We start from the raw sequence: 16,022 nt of genomic DNA on the forward strand, positions 1-16,022 counted from the left end.
GCAATCTGAGCTCTGCATGTATAGAGTGACCTCAGGGAACTCAATACAGCACCTGAGTCTAAGGTATGTATATAAAGTAGTTGGGATTCTCAGCCAGAAAAGTTAGAGAGTGTCAGGCAATTTTTTTCTTGGGTCCATTGACTTGCATTGGCGAGTCTCGGCCGTTTTAGGTAACCATATGCAGCATGCTGTCATTTTTTCCTCATTCCAATTCCAAGTGAAGAAAAACTCACAGATAAGCATTGCCTGATTGAATAACATTCCTGCGAGTGCAATGCGATTTTTTCTCACATTGCACTTTCCGATTTTATGCGCAGATGTGAGCGAACCCTAATTGATGTGGTCAAAACAAGCCCTGATCGCTGAAGTTCACCCTATCAGTGATTTACAATACATAGCAATGTTACAGTAATGAAGTGTATTGTACAAGTGACTACAGGCTCAAGTCCCCTAGGGGGACTAATATAAATTGTAAAAAAAAAAAAAATTCTAAAAAAATGATTTCACATAACCCCACTTTTCCTGAAACTGAAACAAAATATAAAAACAAAGACATGTTTGGTATCTCTGCGTGTGTAACTATTCAAAACAAAAAAACATCATAACATTTATCCCATATGGTGAAAAATGAAGCGGAAAAAAAATTGGAGTAACAGAATTTGCTTTTTAGTCATTTTGCTTACCAAAAAAGGAATAAAAAAAAGAACAAAAAGGTGTAATAGACCCCAAAATGGTAACGATGAAAGCTACAGCTTGCACCACAAAAGAAAATAATATTGTGGGAAAAATAAAAAATGTATATCAAGGAGGAAAAATCCAATATGAAGGGATCATCCAATCATCCACATGAACCTGGCGAAGCTGGTCAAGTCTACCACATGTTTGCTATTATTTTATTATATTTATTTAGGCCTCGCTCAGATGTCTGATGTTCTTGGATGCCTATTTTTCACGGATAACACTCGCACCTGTGATAGTCTATGGGGCCCTGTTTTTTCGTGGAGTGGTCTACGGAAGATTGCGGAGACAAGTCTTATTTTGATCCGGAGGTCGTATCAAAATTAGCAATGCAGGTCAATGCGTGCGTGAAAAAATCAGACCGAACTCGGATGCCACGGACTGTCAGAAAGAAGAAAGAGGAGAAACTTTTTTTTTCTCTCCTACCAACCTCTGATCAAAGTCTGATCAAAATAATTGTATGGGAAAAAAAATGAACGCCTGAATGGGGCCTTAGGCCGGGGTCACACTTGCGAGTGTGATGCGAGAGACTCGCACAAGTCTCTCACACCAATACGCGGCACTGCCGCCGGCACTCGGGACCGGAGTGTGCAGCTGCATGTATTTCTATGAAGCCGCACGCACCGCTCCCGAGTGCCGGGTATTGATGTGAGGGACTTGTGTGAGTTTCTCGCATCACACTCGCAAGTGTGACCCCGGCCATAGAAGGAAGAAAATCTGGACAATTGCAAACACTTTATCAAAGGATGAATAAGAAAAAAATATATATATACTGTATATGGTCATAACTTCAGTATGTATTCCCAATTAAAAATGCAAATATTTCAACAACAACAACAAACTTTTGTTAACCATTTCAAAAACTTCATAAATTTGAAAAAAATATTTAAAAAATGTCTTGATCAACTGATTAAAGAAGATGAAAATTGACATCTATTCCATTGAATGTACCAGATAAGGAAATGTTGTTAACTTTTTACAAAGAGAGATGGATTGGAGACGCCTGGAGGATATCACTCACAGGGCTGTATCTTTCAAGGGAAAAAAAAAAAAACACTTGCCACCCACCATGCAGAAATGTGAAATCTGAGAATGGAGTCACCAGGAAAAGCTATTGGAATACAAGAGGAAGGAGCAGGGAATTCTCACACACACAAAGAAAATCTGTGGGGGGGACACAACGGCTTCACAGCTCTGTATGAGGAGGCTGCTGGTGACAAGGACACATTCACATCCAGATTCCGATAGAGCTTATTGTGCATTATATGACGTTGACTCCAGCCGGTAGATTTGCGCTCATCCCCGGAGAAACTCGCTGCCTCCAAAGTTTGGATGGACATAACTAAGGCATCCGGCCCCACGAGTGTGCGGACAGCGCTGCTGCTCTCAGCCATCAGCACAGGTAAGTCCTTCGCACTCTTCCTTCCTTTGTTACTTCACGAATTAACTTTCTTGGTGTTAACACACATGTAGCAGAGATAAATTTGTCATCTAACACGGCTTCGTAATAAATGCGGCAGCCACTACTTACAATGTAGTATATCTTTAATTATTTTTTGTTCGTTGTGATTTTTTATGCAAATGAAGAAAAGTAGCTCTTTGACCGCCAACTCGGCTCTACTATATCTTTGCAATTTCGCAATACATTTTGAGAATTTTGAGGAAACATCTGCTGACAATATGAAAAGCGCCCGGTCATAAGACACTGTAGTCTGAAGCGGATGAGGGCAGAGGTGCGATACACATGGAGATAGGATGAGTTGGTCGCTTGGCACAACTTTGCGATTTTAGATCGAATTAGTAGGATCAATGGCGCTAAATGACATATTCAGCTCTAATACATCTGTAGGTGCAGATAGTAGTGAGAGACACATTCAGTACTGGGTAATGTAGGGATCAGGGATGGAAGGGTGTGAATACTTTTTCAAAGGATGGATTAAAAAAAATTCACTTCAGTACCGATTTCCACATGCGGTGATGGCTAAAAAAATTCAAAAACATTTTCCAAAAGTATAAAAATGCAAATTCTAAACTTTTTTGTCAATCATTTCCAAAACTTTATATAACAAATAAATTAGATTAAAAATAATTTTAAAAAAAGCAGAGCTTAAAAAAAAGTTGATTTCTATTTAATTGTATATAACAGATAAGTTGAAAAAAAATCCAAAAGCTTTTTGTCAAATCATTTGAAAACCTTAAAGAGTTTGTGATGTTTATGTTGAAAGTATTAATGCTGCACAATTTGTATTAAGTTTAGATGGTATGGGGTTAGGCTATAGGATAGGTGATAAATGTATGATTGGTGGTCAAACAGCTAAGACCCCCACAGATCCAGAGAAAAGGGGTCCTAAAGTCTGTGGGAAAGGAGTGGTATTGCACTTGTGTGACCACTGCTCTTACAGACTGTGAATAAAACGGTGGTCACGCATGCGCACTACCATTCCATTCACACTAGACCCCCATTGTTGGGATCATTGAGGGTCCCAGCAGCCAGAATGCTTTTTCCAATGCTTTATGCGGGATAATCCCTTTAAGAAAATGTGGCCAAAATAAAATATTTGCACAGAAATCTATTATAACACTTTTTTTGTTTTGTTTCTTACTTGTTTCTCTTTGCTCAGTTTTTGTTTCTGTATTATCAGATTTTTTGGATTATTGGATGTCAGTATGATTGGTCCTTCTAAGTCGTCTAAATGGGCATGCAGTTCATAGGATGTTGAATAAAATGATACCTTGATATCTGCCATCTGATGTCTTATTCTAGAGAAATCCATTTTTTTCTTAATATGTAAATTATATGTTAAGCTCTCTGGGTCGGACAAAGATCTCCCTGAGAGCTTATTTTAACTGAAAAGAGCAATTACCAGTGTGAGACATGTACTAACTGACAATCTGCTCTCCTAATCTCCCCCTTTAAAGAAGCTCTGGAGGCAGATTCTCAGGGAGATCTATGTCTGGCCCGTAGATCTTAGCAGCTCATTTACATATTAAGAAACGTGTATTTCTCTGGAATAAGACATCAGATCCCAGATATCAAGGTGTCATTTTATTCAGTTTCCTCTGACCTGCATGCCCATATAGACCGCTTAGGAGGGTTAGTCCTACTGAAAGATTCCCTTTAAGAATGTCATTGTGATTACAAAAGGATGAGACATTTAAAGGCTCAGACACAGATGGAGAACATAGGCAGACAGAAACAGCAAGCTGGAAAACTCTCCAGCAGACTAATCGCAGAACCAGCTGCTAGAACCTTTGCTGGACAGCTGGAAACACAGGATAAAACATGAGACTGGGGTATATGCACTTGGCTGTTAACAGTACTACTAGTAAGTAGTAAAAATGGCCAATGCACACATACTTATTTGCATACATTTGGGCCTAAAAATCATTTTGGTAATTTAATATTATAAAAACTTTTGCTATGCTCTTTCCTGGCACATTCGACTTTGACATGGTCTTTGGTCATAAATCAGAAAAAAAGACAAATAGGAGTTGCCATCCCATCAGGCTGTCAGAAGGGTCTCACTGATGGATTCTGGGACAACTCATTCTGCAGCCAGCAACAGACAACACAAAGGCCTCAATTTATCAAAGCTTTTACTCCAGAATTCTTGCATAAAAAACATTGGAAAGTGGGAAAAATTTTGAACAACGCAAAGCTGGGCAAAAATTTGGTGACTTTTAGTGATTTTATCCCCTTTTTGCCTAACAAATTAGGTATAGCTGGAGCAAGACCTGATTGAACAGAAATATATTTAGTATCACTGTGACCATGAAAGTCAGGTCTATGGCATAATAAAATGAATGAACCGGTATAGTACCTGCTGTACCAAAAAAAAATCAAAACGCCCAAATTGGCATCTTTAGATGAATGCACGTCCCTAATAAATGGAATAAAAACTAATCAACATGTTACCTACCAATACCAAAACAAATAGCTCACCACACAAAATACAAGCCCTCACACAGCTCCACCATTGGAAAAAGAAAAAAGTTATGTTCCTCAGAAAATGGCAACACAAACCATTTTTCTACATTTTTTAACCATTATGGTTATTTACAGATTCATAAATCATGAATAAAGTCTGAATTACGCGAAGGCACGTAACGACCTTCTAGAGGTTCAGAACTTCAGAACAAGTCAGTGGTTTTCAGAAGTCTTAGACCCCGATTCATCAAGATTAGCAATTTTCTCTATTTCTCAATGAGGGGACATGGTGGAGTAAGATGATCCTGATTCATGAAGTGGAAGCCTCTTCATAAATCAGGAGCATTTGACGAGTGGCGTGCACCTCCGTGTGTCACTCCAGTTGGAAAATGGGTTAGGGACCACCCCAGCTCATCATGAATTAGACAATTTTAGCTTCACGCCCTCGCCACACCCCAGCTCTGCCCATTTTGGTGGAGCTTAGAGAAACTGGAGTGAAAATACTAAAAGTTGCAAAATATTTTTGCAACTCTGGGTTGTGCAAAAATTTTGTTGTTTTTCAAAGCAATTTACTCCAGAATTTTGGCAAAATTGCTTTGCTCAATTGGAGCTTTAGTGTATGTACACACAACGTCTCATAGACCCCGGTGTACCTGCATAGTTTTTTACTTGAAGTATTTTCTTTGTCTTTTTTTGTCATTCTTGCTGCAGCTTCCTTGTTGCATCCTTCTTTAATTCTTTATACAAAATGGTTGCGGTTTCCAAGAAACCGCCTGAAAAGTGGGACAGTCGCTTCTTTTGTAGCTTGATCCAGTTAAAAGAAGTTACAAAATACAGAATATATACGCCCAGCAAGTCGTTTCAAGACATCTGTGCACATGTTCATTTTAATTTATTTTACATTTTTTTCAGCGCTTTTTCAATCTTTTTCTAGTACACCTCAAAAAAGACAGATACCATAAGAAAAGTTTCAAAATCCTGAAAAGACAGGTAACAACAAGAAATGAAAAATGTTAAAAAAAAAGCTGCAATTTGTTACCATCTTTTCAGTTAGCCATTAAAAGGTATCAACCACTGAGGACTCTCAATTCTAAATATTTTTCTAAAAAAAAGTGGATTTAGCTAATTTTAGAAGTGACATTTTATGATGAGCGCTCCTATTATTTCATGAGGTTGTCAGGAAACAGGAGATAATGGACAGATATTTCCCAAACTATGAAATTAATTTCCTTTCGAAAACCATTTATACTGTGGGAAGAATTAGGTGTTTTCATAAAATATTTGCACTTTTCTAGGCTGAAAATAATTTTCACAGTGGGGTTCTATTATGCAGCTGCCTGTAATGCCCACCGATCATGAATGTGCGAATGAGTTGGAGGTAATAGTAATACTGAGGTGATACCTGTAAACTTGTGTGCTTATTCACCCTTGCCAGTGACAGCCACCACATCTGACTATGCCGTGAACATCAAAAATACAAAAAGTCATCTTCCCGTCAGTGATTAAAGGCCCCTTAACAAAGGCCGAATTGGTTTGTGAGTGTAATGCCTGCTGCAGCGCAGTAGCACACTACCTCCACCAGGGGGTGCGGGTGAAGGAAAACAGGTACACTCACAGTGAAATCACAGAGCAGCAGGCAGGAGCCACTAGGTGGCAAAAGAGTAGTCAGAAAAAGCCGGGTCAGCAACAGAGAGGGAACAAAGTACCAGAGGTCACGGCAATACACGTGGTCAGAAACAAGCCAAAGAAGTCAGAGCCGATCGAGAGCAGGAAAGCCAGAGACGCAAGACAGTCAAACAGGTCAGAGGACAAGCCAAGTCAAATACCAAGGGGTCACAACACAGAGAGCGAGTATTACAATGAACAAAGTCACAGGGGAACACAGGAACGGGACCTAGGTAAAAAAGGCAGAAAACAAATCAGGGTATAACGGGGTCAGCTGCTCAAGCCAGAGTCAGGAACTGGACCAGGACAGTGAGAATGCCCATTCTCAATCATTAGCACATTGGCTCGTTCGTTGGTTGATTGCAACGTTTATCGACCTAAACTATAATTACGGCACATCTCCGCATATAAACAAGCTGAGGGTAGGAGTTTCATAAATGATCATTAAATTCAACATATACTGCAAACAATCAAAGGTTCAACTCCCATGTGGGATGGCTAAAGAAAAAAAAATGAAAATGCCAGAATTGTGAATTTTATTTTGTCACCACACCTTCTACATCAAAACATTATCTATATCCCAATATAGTTTTTAAAAATGACAGGGAAAAAAACAAGCCCTCAGGCACACGCAACTCTATCAATGGCTCCATGAATGAAAAAAATTGAAAAAGTTTTAGAAAAAAGGCAAAACAAAAGATTTTTTTTTGCAAAGTTTTGAATTTTTTTTATCACTAAAATATAAAGAAAACTATACGAGTTTAGTATTATTGTAATTGTACTGATCTGTAGAATTATGTCACCAAGTAATCCTTACCGTACAATGAACAGAGCCAAAGGTTTTTATGAAATACCTCACTTGGAATTTCCAGTACATAATATAATAAAGTGTATGGTGTCACTAAAAACTACAATTCATCCTACAAATAAAATAATCCCTTATACCGCTATTTCAATTGACAAATAAAAATGTTAAGACTAGAGATGATGGAATTTTTTAAAATTTGAATTTGTAAGGTTCAGTGAATTTTTTCCCCAAATTTTGATCTGCATCGAAATAGATTTTTCTTCACTAGTCATAAATTTCCCAGAAAAAAGGATATAAGACTGTGAGATCTCGTAGGACTGTATCCAACCCATTTTAGGCTCCTTAACACAAGCACAGCCTTATTAATGTTATAGTGACCTCAGCATACAAACGGATGGTAACCGGTAATACAAAACAGCCCATTTAATAATACAGTGCACTGACAGACTTTTCATGTTTTTTAAATAAAAAAAAGTCCAAAAATCATCTCTCTTAGTCCATTTGTGATGAGACGGACTGTTCTGTGCAGAACACTGACTCAAACTGACGGTGTCACTGTCAGAGATAACATCATCCTATTGTGACTGAGACAAGTACTATAAGGCCATAGACACACTTAGGCTATGTGCACACGTTCAGGATTTTTTGCGGTTTTTTTGAAGCTCATCAAGAGAATGCCAAGAGTGTGCAAAGCAGTCATCAAAGCAAAAGGTGGCAACTTGGAAGAAACTAGAATATAAGACATAATTTCAGTTGTTTCACACTTTTTTGTTAAGTATATAATTCCACATGTGGTAATTCATAGTTTTGATGTCTTCAGTGTGAATGTACAATTTTCATAGTCATGAAAATACAGAAAAATCTGTGTGTCCAAATTTTTGGTCTGTACTGTATATATATATATATATATATATATATATATATATATATATATATATATATATATACATACATATACATATATTAATAATAGATAGAATAAAAGCTGACAATTCATGTGCCGCATACAGTAAAATCACAGGAACATCAGGATCTCTGAAGATGGATTTGTAACCTTGCTGATATTTTTCAACAATTTTGGTTCTCAAGTCCTCAGATAGTTCTCTTCTCCTCTTTCTGTTCTCTATGCTTAATGTGGCACACACAGACACACAATGCAAAGACTGAGTCACCTTCTCCCCTTGTTATTTGGTTTCAGGTGTGATTTTCATATTGCCCACACCTGTTACTTGCCACTGGTGAGTTTGAATGAGCATCACATACTTGAAACAAAATTGCTTACCCACAATTTGAAAAGGTATTTTGTCTGGCCCATTTTTGGGGTTTAGTATAATGTTATGCCGAATTTGCTTTTTTTTTCAGTTTTTTTTGTGTTGTTCCAATACACACAAAAGAAACAAACGTGTAATTACAATAATTTTCTTGGAGAAATACTTCATTTTCTGGACCAATTTCAAGGGTGCCAACACTTTTGGTCATGATTGTAAGTGCAAAAGAGAACTTGCAGCAATTGTCCATAAATTCGATGTGCTTTGTTCCATAATACTGTAGGTGCACAGAGTAAGCGGTGCTTCATCAGGCAACACTGTTTCGCATGAAAACAAGCTTTTTCAGGGTCTTGTCTATATTATCACTGATAGTCAGGTACCCGACCTGCGGCTGCACGATTCTCTGCACAGCCCCTTAATGGCCCATGTAAAAACATGCATGCACAGTCCTTAATAGGTTAGCATAATTCTCACCCACGTGGACTTACCCTTTAATAAAAGGTCCAACAGAAAGATATTCCCCTTGCAAAAATAAAATAAAAATACTAAAACTCTTCTTCCCACCACAGATGGGTACAGAGCCCCTATCCTGAATCCTGAGCCGTCCCTGTAGTCTTAGATGGAGAATTTCTGACATCTAGTTACTTGAACTATTAAGGGATTACTGTCAGGACTCCAGCACAGGAAACAACCAGAAGGTCATTACTCACAGTCACCTCTCTTATGCTATGGATCCTAAGGGCACGGGACATATCCTGTGAAATGTTAGCATCCGTTCCACATATTGATACACGTCTAAACTCCTATTTCCTCTTGTCCATCTCTCTTAAATTTTGTTGTCCACTTTTTCAAAAATGGGCAGTTGCCTAGGGGTCTCCCTTACCTGGGGGCTTCCACCACATATAAGAGTGTTGGGTGATTGTGCTGACATCAGTGGGATCTGTCAGCAATTATCTGATGTTTATGCAAAGCCTTGCTACCAAGGAGGGGGAAACACATTGGAGATGCTGCAGTATGGGGACAGAAACATTGTTTTAGCACATATTCTTTTACCCATTATGCGTCAGTCCATTTCACATAGCCAGAGAATGGCCTCCAAATGACTTGTATATTGCTGATGGTGCTTGATAAAGAGAATCTGTCGGCAGATTTTTGCTACCCTATCTGAGAAAAGCATATTGCAGGGACAGAGACCCTGATTCCAACGATGCATCACCTACTTTACTGGGCGCTGCAGTTTTGATTCAAATCTATTTTATCTGCTGCAGATCTAGCAGATCTCTGAATGCTGAGCCCTATATAACCCCACCCACACCACTGATTGGCTGCTATCTGTGTACACTGTGCAGAATGCTGCCAATCAGTGGTGGGGGCGGATTTGGACTACTTGGCAGCAGACCAAGTAGTCTTCCTGTGATAATCTCCTGCTGATAAAACAGTGATTTTATCAAGAAAAAAACTACACAAAGCAGACCAATAAGTGATACATCACTGGAATCAGGGTCTCTGCCCCTGCATCGTGCTGCTTTCAGATACATAGCAAGAGCCTGGTTGCAGTTTTTTTTAAATTGTCCGATATCAGCCTGTCTGAATGTACCTTACGGTAGGCAATCTGCCATGGCTCTGTTCACATCTACAAGGCTCCTTTACAGATAACATCATTATTTCCAAATTCTGCACTGTTTTCTTCCAGATACATGACAGACACTGTGATGAAAATCTGACCCCGCCATAATTAATGGTTCCCATTTGTGTGCATTGTGGGATGGAAGAAGACTTTAATTATAATAATTTTATTTATATGGCACCAACATATTCCGCAGCACTTTACAGACGTTACATGAACAAAGAATATCAGACATCCCACATAATCCATTAATTCCTGCAAGAGGAGAGAGGGACAATCTATGAGGAAGTAGGGGAAAAGAGAAGGTAAAAAGGGCTAATATCGTAAGGTCCGGCCAATAAATAATAATAATAATATAAATAATGGCACCCATGCAAAGCTGAATAAACCTATAACCAGCCAATATCTATGTTTCTGTCTCTATGCAGATGCTTTGTGCTATACTAAGAAAACAGTGAGGAAGGAAGTGAAATTAGTGAGGCGATGTGATATTGCTGCCAAAACGAGGTATTTTTATGGCTCAATTAAGGGCATGTGCACACAGAGGTTTTTTAAAGCGTTTTTGGAGCAGAAACTCTCCAAACTCTCCTCAAAAACTTGGAGTTTCTGTTCAGTTTTCGCATCCAAAACATGGCCAAAAGGCTTAGTTTTCACTTAAACTCTTGGGATTGTATTGGATTTTCTGGGGTAGCGCATTCCAGAGCACTGAGGCAGCACAAGAGAAGTATAGCAAGCGGTAGTGGGAGGTCCGAACTAAGCGTGCAGGGGAATAAATGGCGAAAATCCAAATAGCTAAAACAGATGTGAACATAGGCTATGGCGGATAGAAGGACCAAAGAATTAACTTTGAGCTAAATACAATAGCTGCACAAACCTCTGTTACACTGTAGCAGCCTGAATCCCTGGTCATTTGGGGCTTGGTTCTCATGTCCAAATTTCACGTCTATGGAGCGCAATTACCGGAGTGACCACAAGTTTCCTAACCCAAACTATTAGACTCATAGGCAAACATGAAGCTGTTAGTTCTGGACTGGAGACCTCCGATCCGTCCACGCATGGGTGGATATAGGCCCTGTGATCACAAACATCTGAATTCAGCCTAAGACCCCATTTAGATGTTCAGTTTACACTTATTTTCTATATTTGTGTTGTTCACGGATACAACACTTACCCATTATATTCTTGCAGTCCACTAAAAAAACCAGAACCGTATTTTAAACCAAGAAAACCTCATTAACCCCTTCACGCCACGGCCCTTATTCGTTTTTGCGTTTTCATTTTTCGCACCTCTCCTTCCCAGAGCCATAACTTTTTTTTATTTTTCCATCAATTTGGCCATGTGAGGGATTATTTTTTGCGAGACGAGTTGTACTTTTGAACGACATCATTGGTTTTAGCATGTCTTGTACTAGAAAACGGGGAAAAAATTCCAAGTGTGGTGAAATTGCAAAAAAAAGTGCAGTCCCACACTTGTTTTTTGTTTGGCTTTTTTGCTAGGTTCACTAAATGCTAAAACTGACCTGATATTATGATTCTCCAGGTCATTTCGAGTTCTTAGACACCTAGCATGTCTAGGTTATTTTTTATCTAAGTGGTGATAAAAAAATTCAAAACTTTGCTAAAAAAAAAAAGCGTCATTTTCCAATACCCATAGCGTCTTCAGTTTTCGTGATCTGGGGTCAGGTGAGGGCTTACTTTTTGAGTGCAGAGATGACATTTTTAATTATACCATTTTGGTGCAGATACGTTCTTTTGATCACCCAGTATTGCATTTTAATGCAATGTCACGGTGACCAAAAAAACGTAATTCTGGCGTTTCTAATTTTTTTCTCTCTACGCAGTTTAACAATCAAGTTAATGCTTTTTTTTATTGATAGATCAGGCGATTCTGAACGCGGATGGGGCGAAAGGGGGATGATTTAAAATTTTATATATTTTTTATTTTTTTCATATTCTTAAAAACATTTTTTTTTTACTTTTGCCATGCTTCAATAGCCTCCATGGGAGGCTAGAAGCTGGCACCACTCGATCAGCTCAGCTACATAGCAGCGATCATAAGAATCATCAGATCGCTGCTATGTAGCTGAATTGCAGGCTTGCTATGAGCGCCGACCACAGGGTGGTGCTCACAGCAGGCCGGCATCAGTAATCATAGAGGTCTCAAGGACCTCTATGGTTACTATCCTGACGCATCGCTGACCCTCAATCATGTGATGCGCTCATTTCTGGCCGCGCGGCCGGAAGCGGTAGTTAAATGCCGCTGTCAGTGTTTGACAGCATGTCGCGACTTTGATGTGGGCTCAGCTCCGGAGGCCACATCAAAGGGGGAGACACGACATGCGCCGTACTAGTACGGGGCATGTCGTGAAGGGGTTAAAGGGGTTTTCCCACAAGCAAAGTTAATTTTAAAGTTGACTTTAATCAATAGATATTGGAATAATAATAAGTTCTACAATTGGATGTGTTTAAAAAAAATGTTCCTGTGCTGAGATAATCTTATAAATCTGCTCGTACTGTGTACTGTGTAATGGCTGTGTCTGACCGTACAGGGACATGGTCTGATCATATCACAGCTCCTGGGCAGGGGGCGAAAGCAAAGGAGCTGTGGTATGATCAGACCATATTCCTGCCCGGTCAGATACAGCCATTACACAGTACACAGTACGAGCAGATTTATAAGATTATCTCAGCACAGGAACATTTTTTAAAACACATCCAATTGTGGAAAAGATTATTATTCCAATATCTATTGATTAAAATGAACTTTGTTCATGGGATACCCCTTTAAGCATGATCCACGTCTAAAATCCTCACTGTCTGAGCTACTCTGGTCTTACCATATGAATTGTGAATAGGAAAGAAGTAGAGGAGTTTGGGGCCTCCTCAATGTGTTTGGTCTCCAGAACGTCTGGTCCTCCGCAGTTCTTGTACAAGTAGCCACATAAGCAGCATCCTACAAGTGTCACCGGGCTTTGTGGTCAGTGATTTGCACTTGACAGAACATTTTGTATCGCATTTAGCAGACTAATTGGCTCTCTTAATATGTAAATGTGCGGAGAGTAATGTGAATGCAAATGGAGAGCTGCTTTGTAACTATAAATCAAGTGCAAATTAAGGTCAATTGGATGGAAGGGGGGAGCAGGACATCTCTGTTTGTCAGGCAATCTTTCATTAACGCCAACAGTGTGACATTTCCTTTCTGATTACATAGGGCATGAGATATTTTCATTTTAAGTTTTGCTTTGTTATGTTTTCCTTTTTCTTATGTTTTTTTTCTATTACAAAAAAAATTGACTCCAATTTTGAATATCAGCAAATTTCTAACGAAATCATCATCTCGGAATCTAAAGGGAACTTGAACAAAAATCAGAGTATTTTTATATTTTGTATTTATTTTACAGCCCCTTACAGACGTAACCTCACCATCCCCTTTGGGGATCACAATCTAGATTCCCTGTCAATATGTCTTTGGAGTATTCCACTGTAATTGGGGAGTGGTCCTGAATGTGCCCCCCAGGTTTTCAGCTTTGGAGATCAGGATGTGTTGTTTATGGTGGATCTGTGTGGGCAGAGCGTTAATCAATGGTTGACTTTTTACATTGGTCAATTGGACGGAACAATCATTAATACGGTCATATAGTTCCCATACAGCTTGTGTTCACATGGAGATGTGCTGCCGACAACTAGGATTTTAGGGCCACCATGAACAACTCACAATCAGCTGATTGATGGCATGTTTACATAGGGCGATGATCGGGAACACATGTTCTTATAAATACTCTTCAACCAATTGTCCGGCAGTGTGTGCACAATTTTGAGCGCACGCTAGGACCGTGGGGTACTCGGGGGGCCGGTTCTGTTCTTAAAGGTGTGGTCACTGCGGCAGTGACCTGATCCGTGGCCCTGGGCGTCCAGTAAAAAGGGATTAATGGAAGTATAAATAAAGTCTATTGTAGTAATGTTCATGACGCCACCTGTGGTACTCGGCCAGGGATAGCCGAAGCTGCTTAAAGGGGTCCACAGGGGATGATGGTATTGCAGCAGAGGTGGTATAGTTCCCCACAGGTAGAACTTAATCCTCAGGGCTCCCGGTGCAGTTGGTAAGGATGATAGATGGTGAAGTGCAGGAAAGAATTAGAGGACCCAAGTTTACTGATACAGTTCAGGTACACAGATTACAGGTGGTCTTTGGAATCCGGGCAGCCTGGAAGCAATTCGGAATCCCCCTAGCCAGGTGGGGTTGGAAGCCTTCCTTACTGCTCTGTGTTCTGAGTCCCTTGCGGCCTGAGGCTTCGTACAAGATCCTCTCTCTCTCTTTCTCTCTCTGTCCTTTTAGGTGGACCCTACCCGCATGGCAGGCACCTCAAGCCTTTTTACAGGTGTCCCTCTCGTGGTGACTCCGGGCTCTAATCTGCTGCTGTGCCTTCGGGTGTAATGGTGGTCAGTAGACTTGAAATTTCCTGCCCGCCGGTTTCTGCTGTCGGGCATACAGTTACCCCACAACCTCGGAATTCCGGCCTCCTGTTTCTCTTGCGCTTGATCCTGGAGTGAACTCAGTCGTAGCTCCACTCCAGTTTCTTTCTCTCCTCCTTTGTTCCTTCTCCCCTCGCTGTCTCCCACAGACTGCCTGACTCTCCTGTCAGGAGCTGTAGAGCCGCATGTCTGCTCAGCTCTAGCTCTCCTCCCATACTGACTAACTCCTCCTCCAGCCAGAATATATAGGGAAGCTACCCTGAAACCAGGTCTAGAGCTCCCCCTTCTGGCCTGGAGTCAGAACAGTGTTGTGTGTACGTGTTACCTGTTAAAGGGACCCTTGTCATTTCCAGGCATGGCAGCACCCTCCCCATGAGGAAGGCAATACCACTGTAACAACCGGCTTCCTGGGGTGTTACAAATTTATTATCTATATTTTATTATGCCTTGCTTATATAGCGCCATCATATTCACCAGCGCTTTACAGATATATTGTCATCACTCTCTCCATTGGAGCTCACAACCTAAATTCCTTATCAGTATGTCTTTGGAGTGTGGGAGGAAAACGAAGGCCAGGAGGAAACCCACGGGGACAACATACAAACTTTTTGCAGATGTTGTCCTTGGCCCTATTTGACTTCACCCACCAATGACTTCTGCTATGAAAAACTGTGTACATGAAAGTATACCAAAAAGTCTGTTATTCCATGCTTACCTGTAATTAAAAAGTAGCTATCCAGACACAAACCTGTGAAAACTATGAGAAAAGGACACACTGTATGCTTAAAACCCTTGAGAAAGCTGACGGAGAAACGTGTATTAGTATCTGACGTGTTTGGTTTCCTTTAGTTTTTGACATACAACAATCTGGTCAGTACTAAGCGATTAGTCCCATGTTCTGAATTAGGAATGCTCAGCTTCTCAACATCCTGGACTTACGATTGCTGGGACATGAATGCTCCTGCTTGATTGACTTTTCGTACCAGTAGCATTTTTACACCACTGGCCAGAGCTTGTGCTCTCCGATGTTACTATATCAGACAGTATCGAAGGCGTATTGGGACCGAAGCTGGCTGTGATCGAGAGATAAGACTGCACTCCAGCAATGTGATCAGCTTCAGTGCAGTGCTTACAAGCTATATTGTAAAGAGCATGTTCGGCCAGAGCTTTAACACCACGGTGATGGCCGATAATCTGAGCAATGCATAGTAAGCAACTTAACAAACAATACTATTATTGTTGATTGAGGATTTTAATATACAGTACATTGGAAAGTTTCTTGTTTTCACAAGCACTATTCAATTATTCACAAAATTGCAAGTTGTCCTGTAGTTGACTTTCTCTGTCAGACAATTATTATTATTGTTATTATTATTATTTATATAGCACCATTGATTCTATGGTGCTGTACATGAGAAGGGGTTACAACATACAAATTGCAGTAAACAAACTAACAATGACAGACTGATACGGAGGGGAGAGGACCCTGCCCTTGCAGGCGACAGCAGGTTGGGG

At 40.1% G+C, this 16,022-nt stretch overlaps 1 protein-coding gene across 1 annotated transcript in view; it reads left to right on the forward strand.

Moving 5' to 3' along the window:
* The first annotated feature begins 1,823 nt into the window (after positions 1-1,823).
* Positions 1,824-16,022, forward strand: part of CYYR1 (cysteine and tyrosine rich 1) — a 106,525-nt gene continuing 92,326 nt past the window's right edge. Inside the window, exon 1 of the mRNA XM_077299402.1 lies at positions 1,824-2,140. Coding sequence (XP_077155517.1) covers positions 2,071-2,140 — 70 coding nt within the window. The 5' untranslated portion in view covers positions 1,824-2,070. The remainder of the gene's footprint in view (positions 2,141-16,022) is intronic.

This window comes from Ranitomeya variabilis, chromosome 3 (genome assembly GCF_051348905.1).
Source record: "Ranitomeya variabilis isolate aRanVar5 chromosome 3, aRanVar5.hap1, whole genome shotgun sequence".
Lineage (NCBI taxonomy): Eukaryota > Metazoa > Chordata > Amphibia > Anura > Dendrobatidae > Ranitomeya > Ranitomeya variabilis.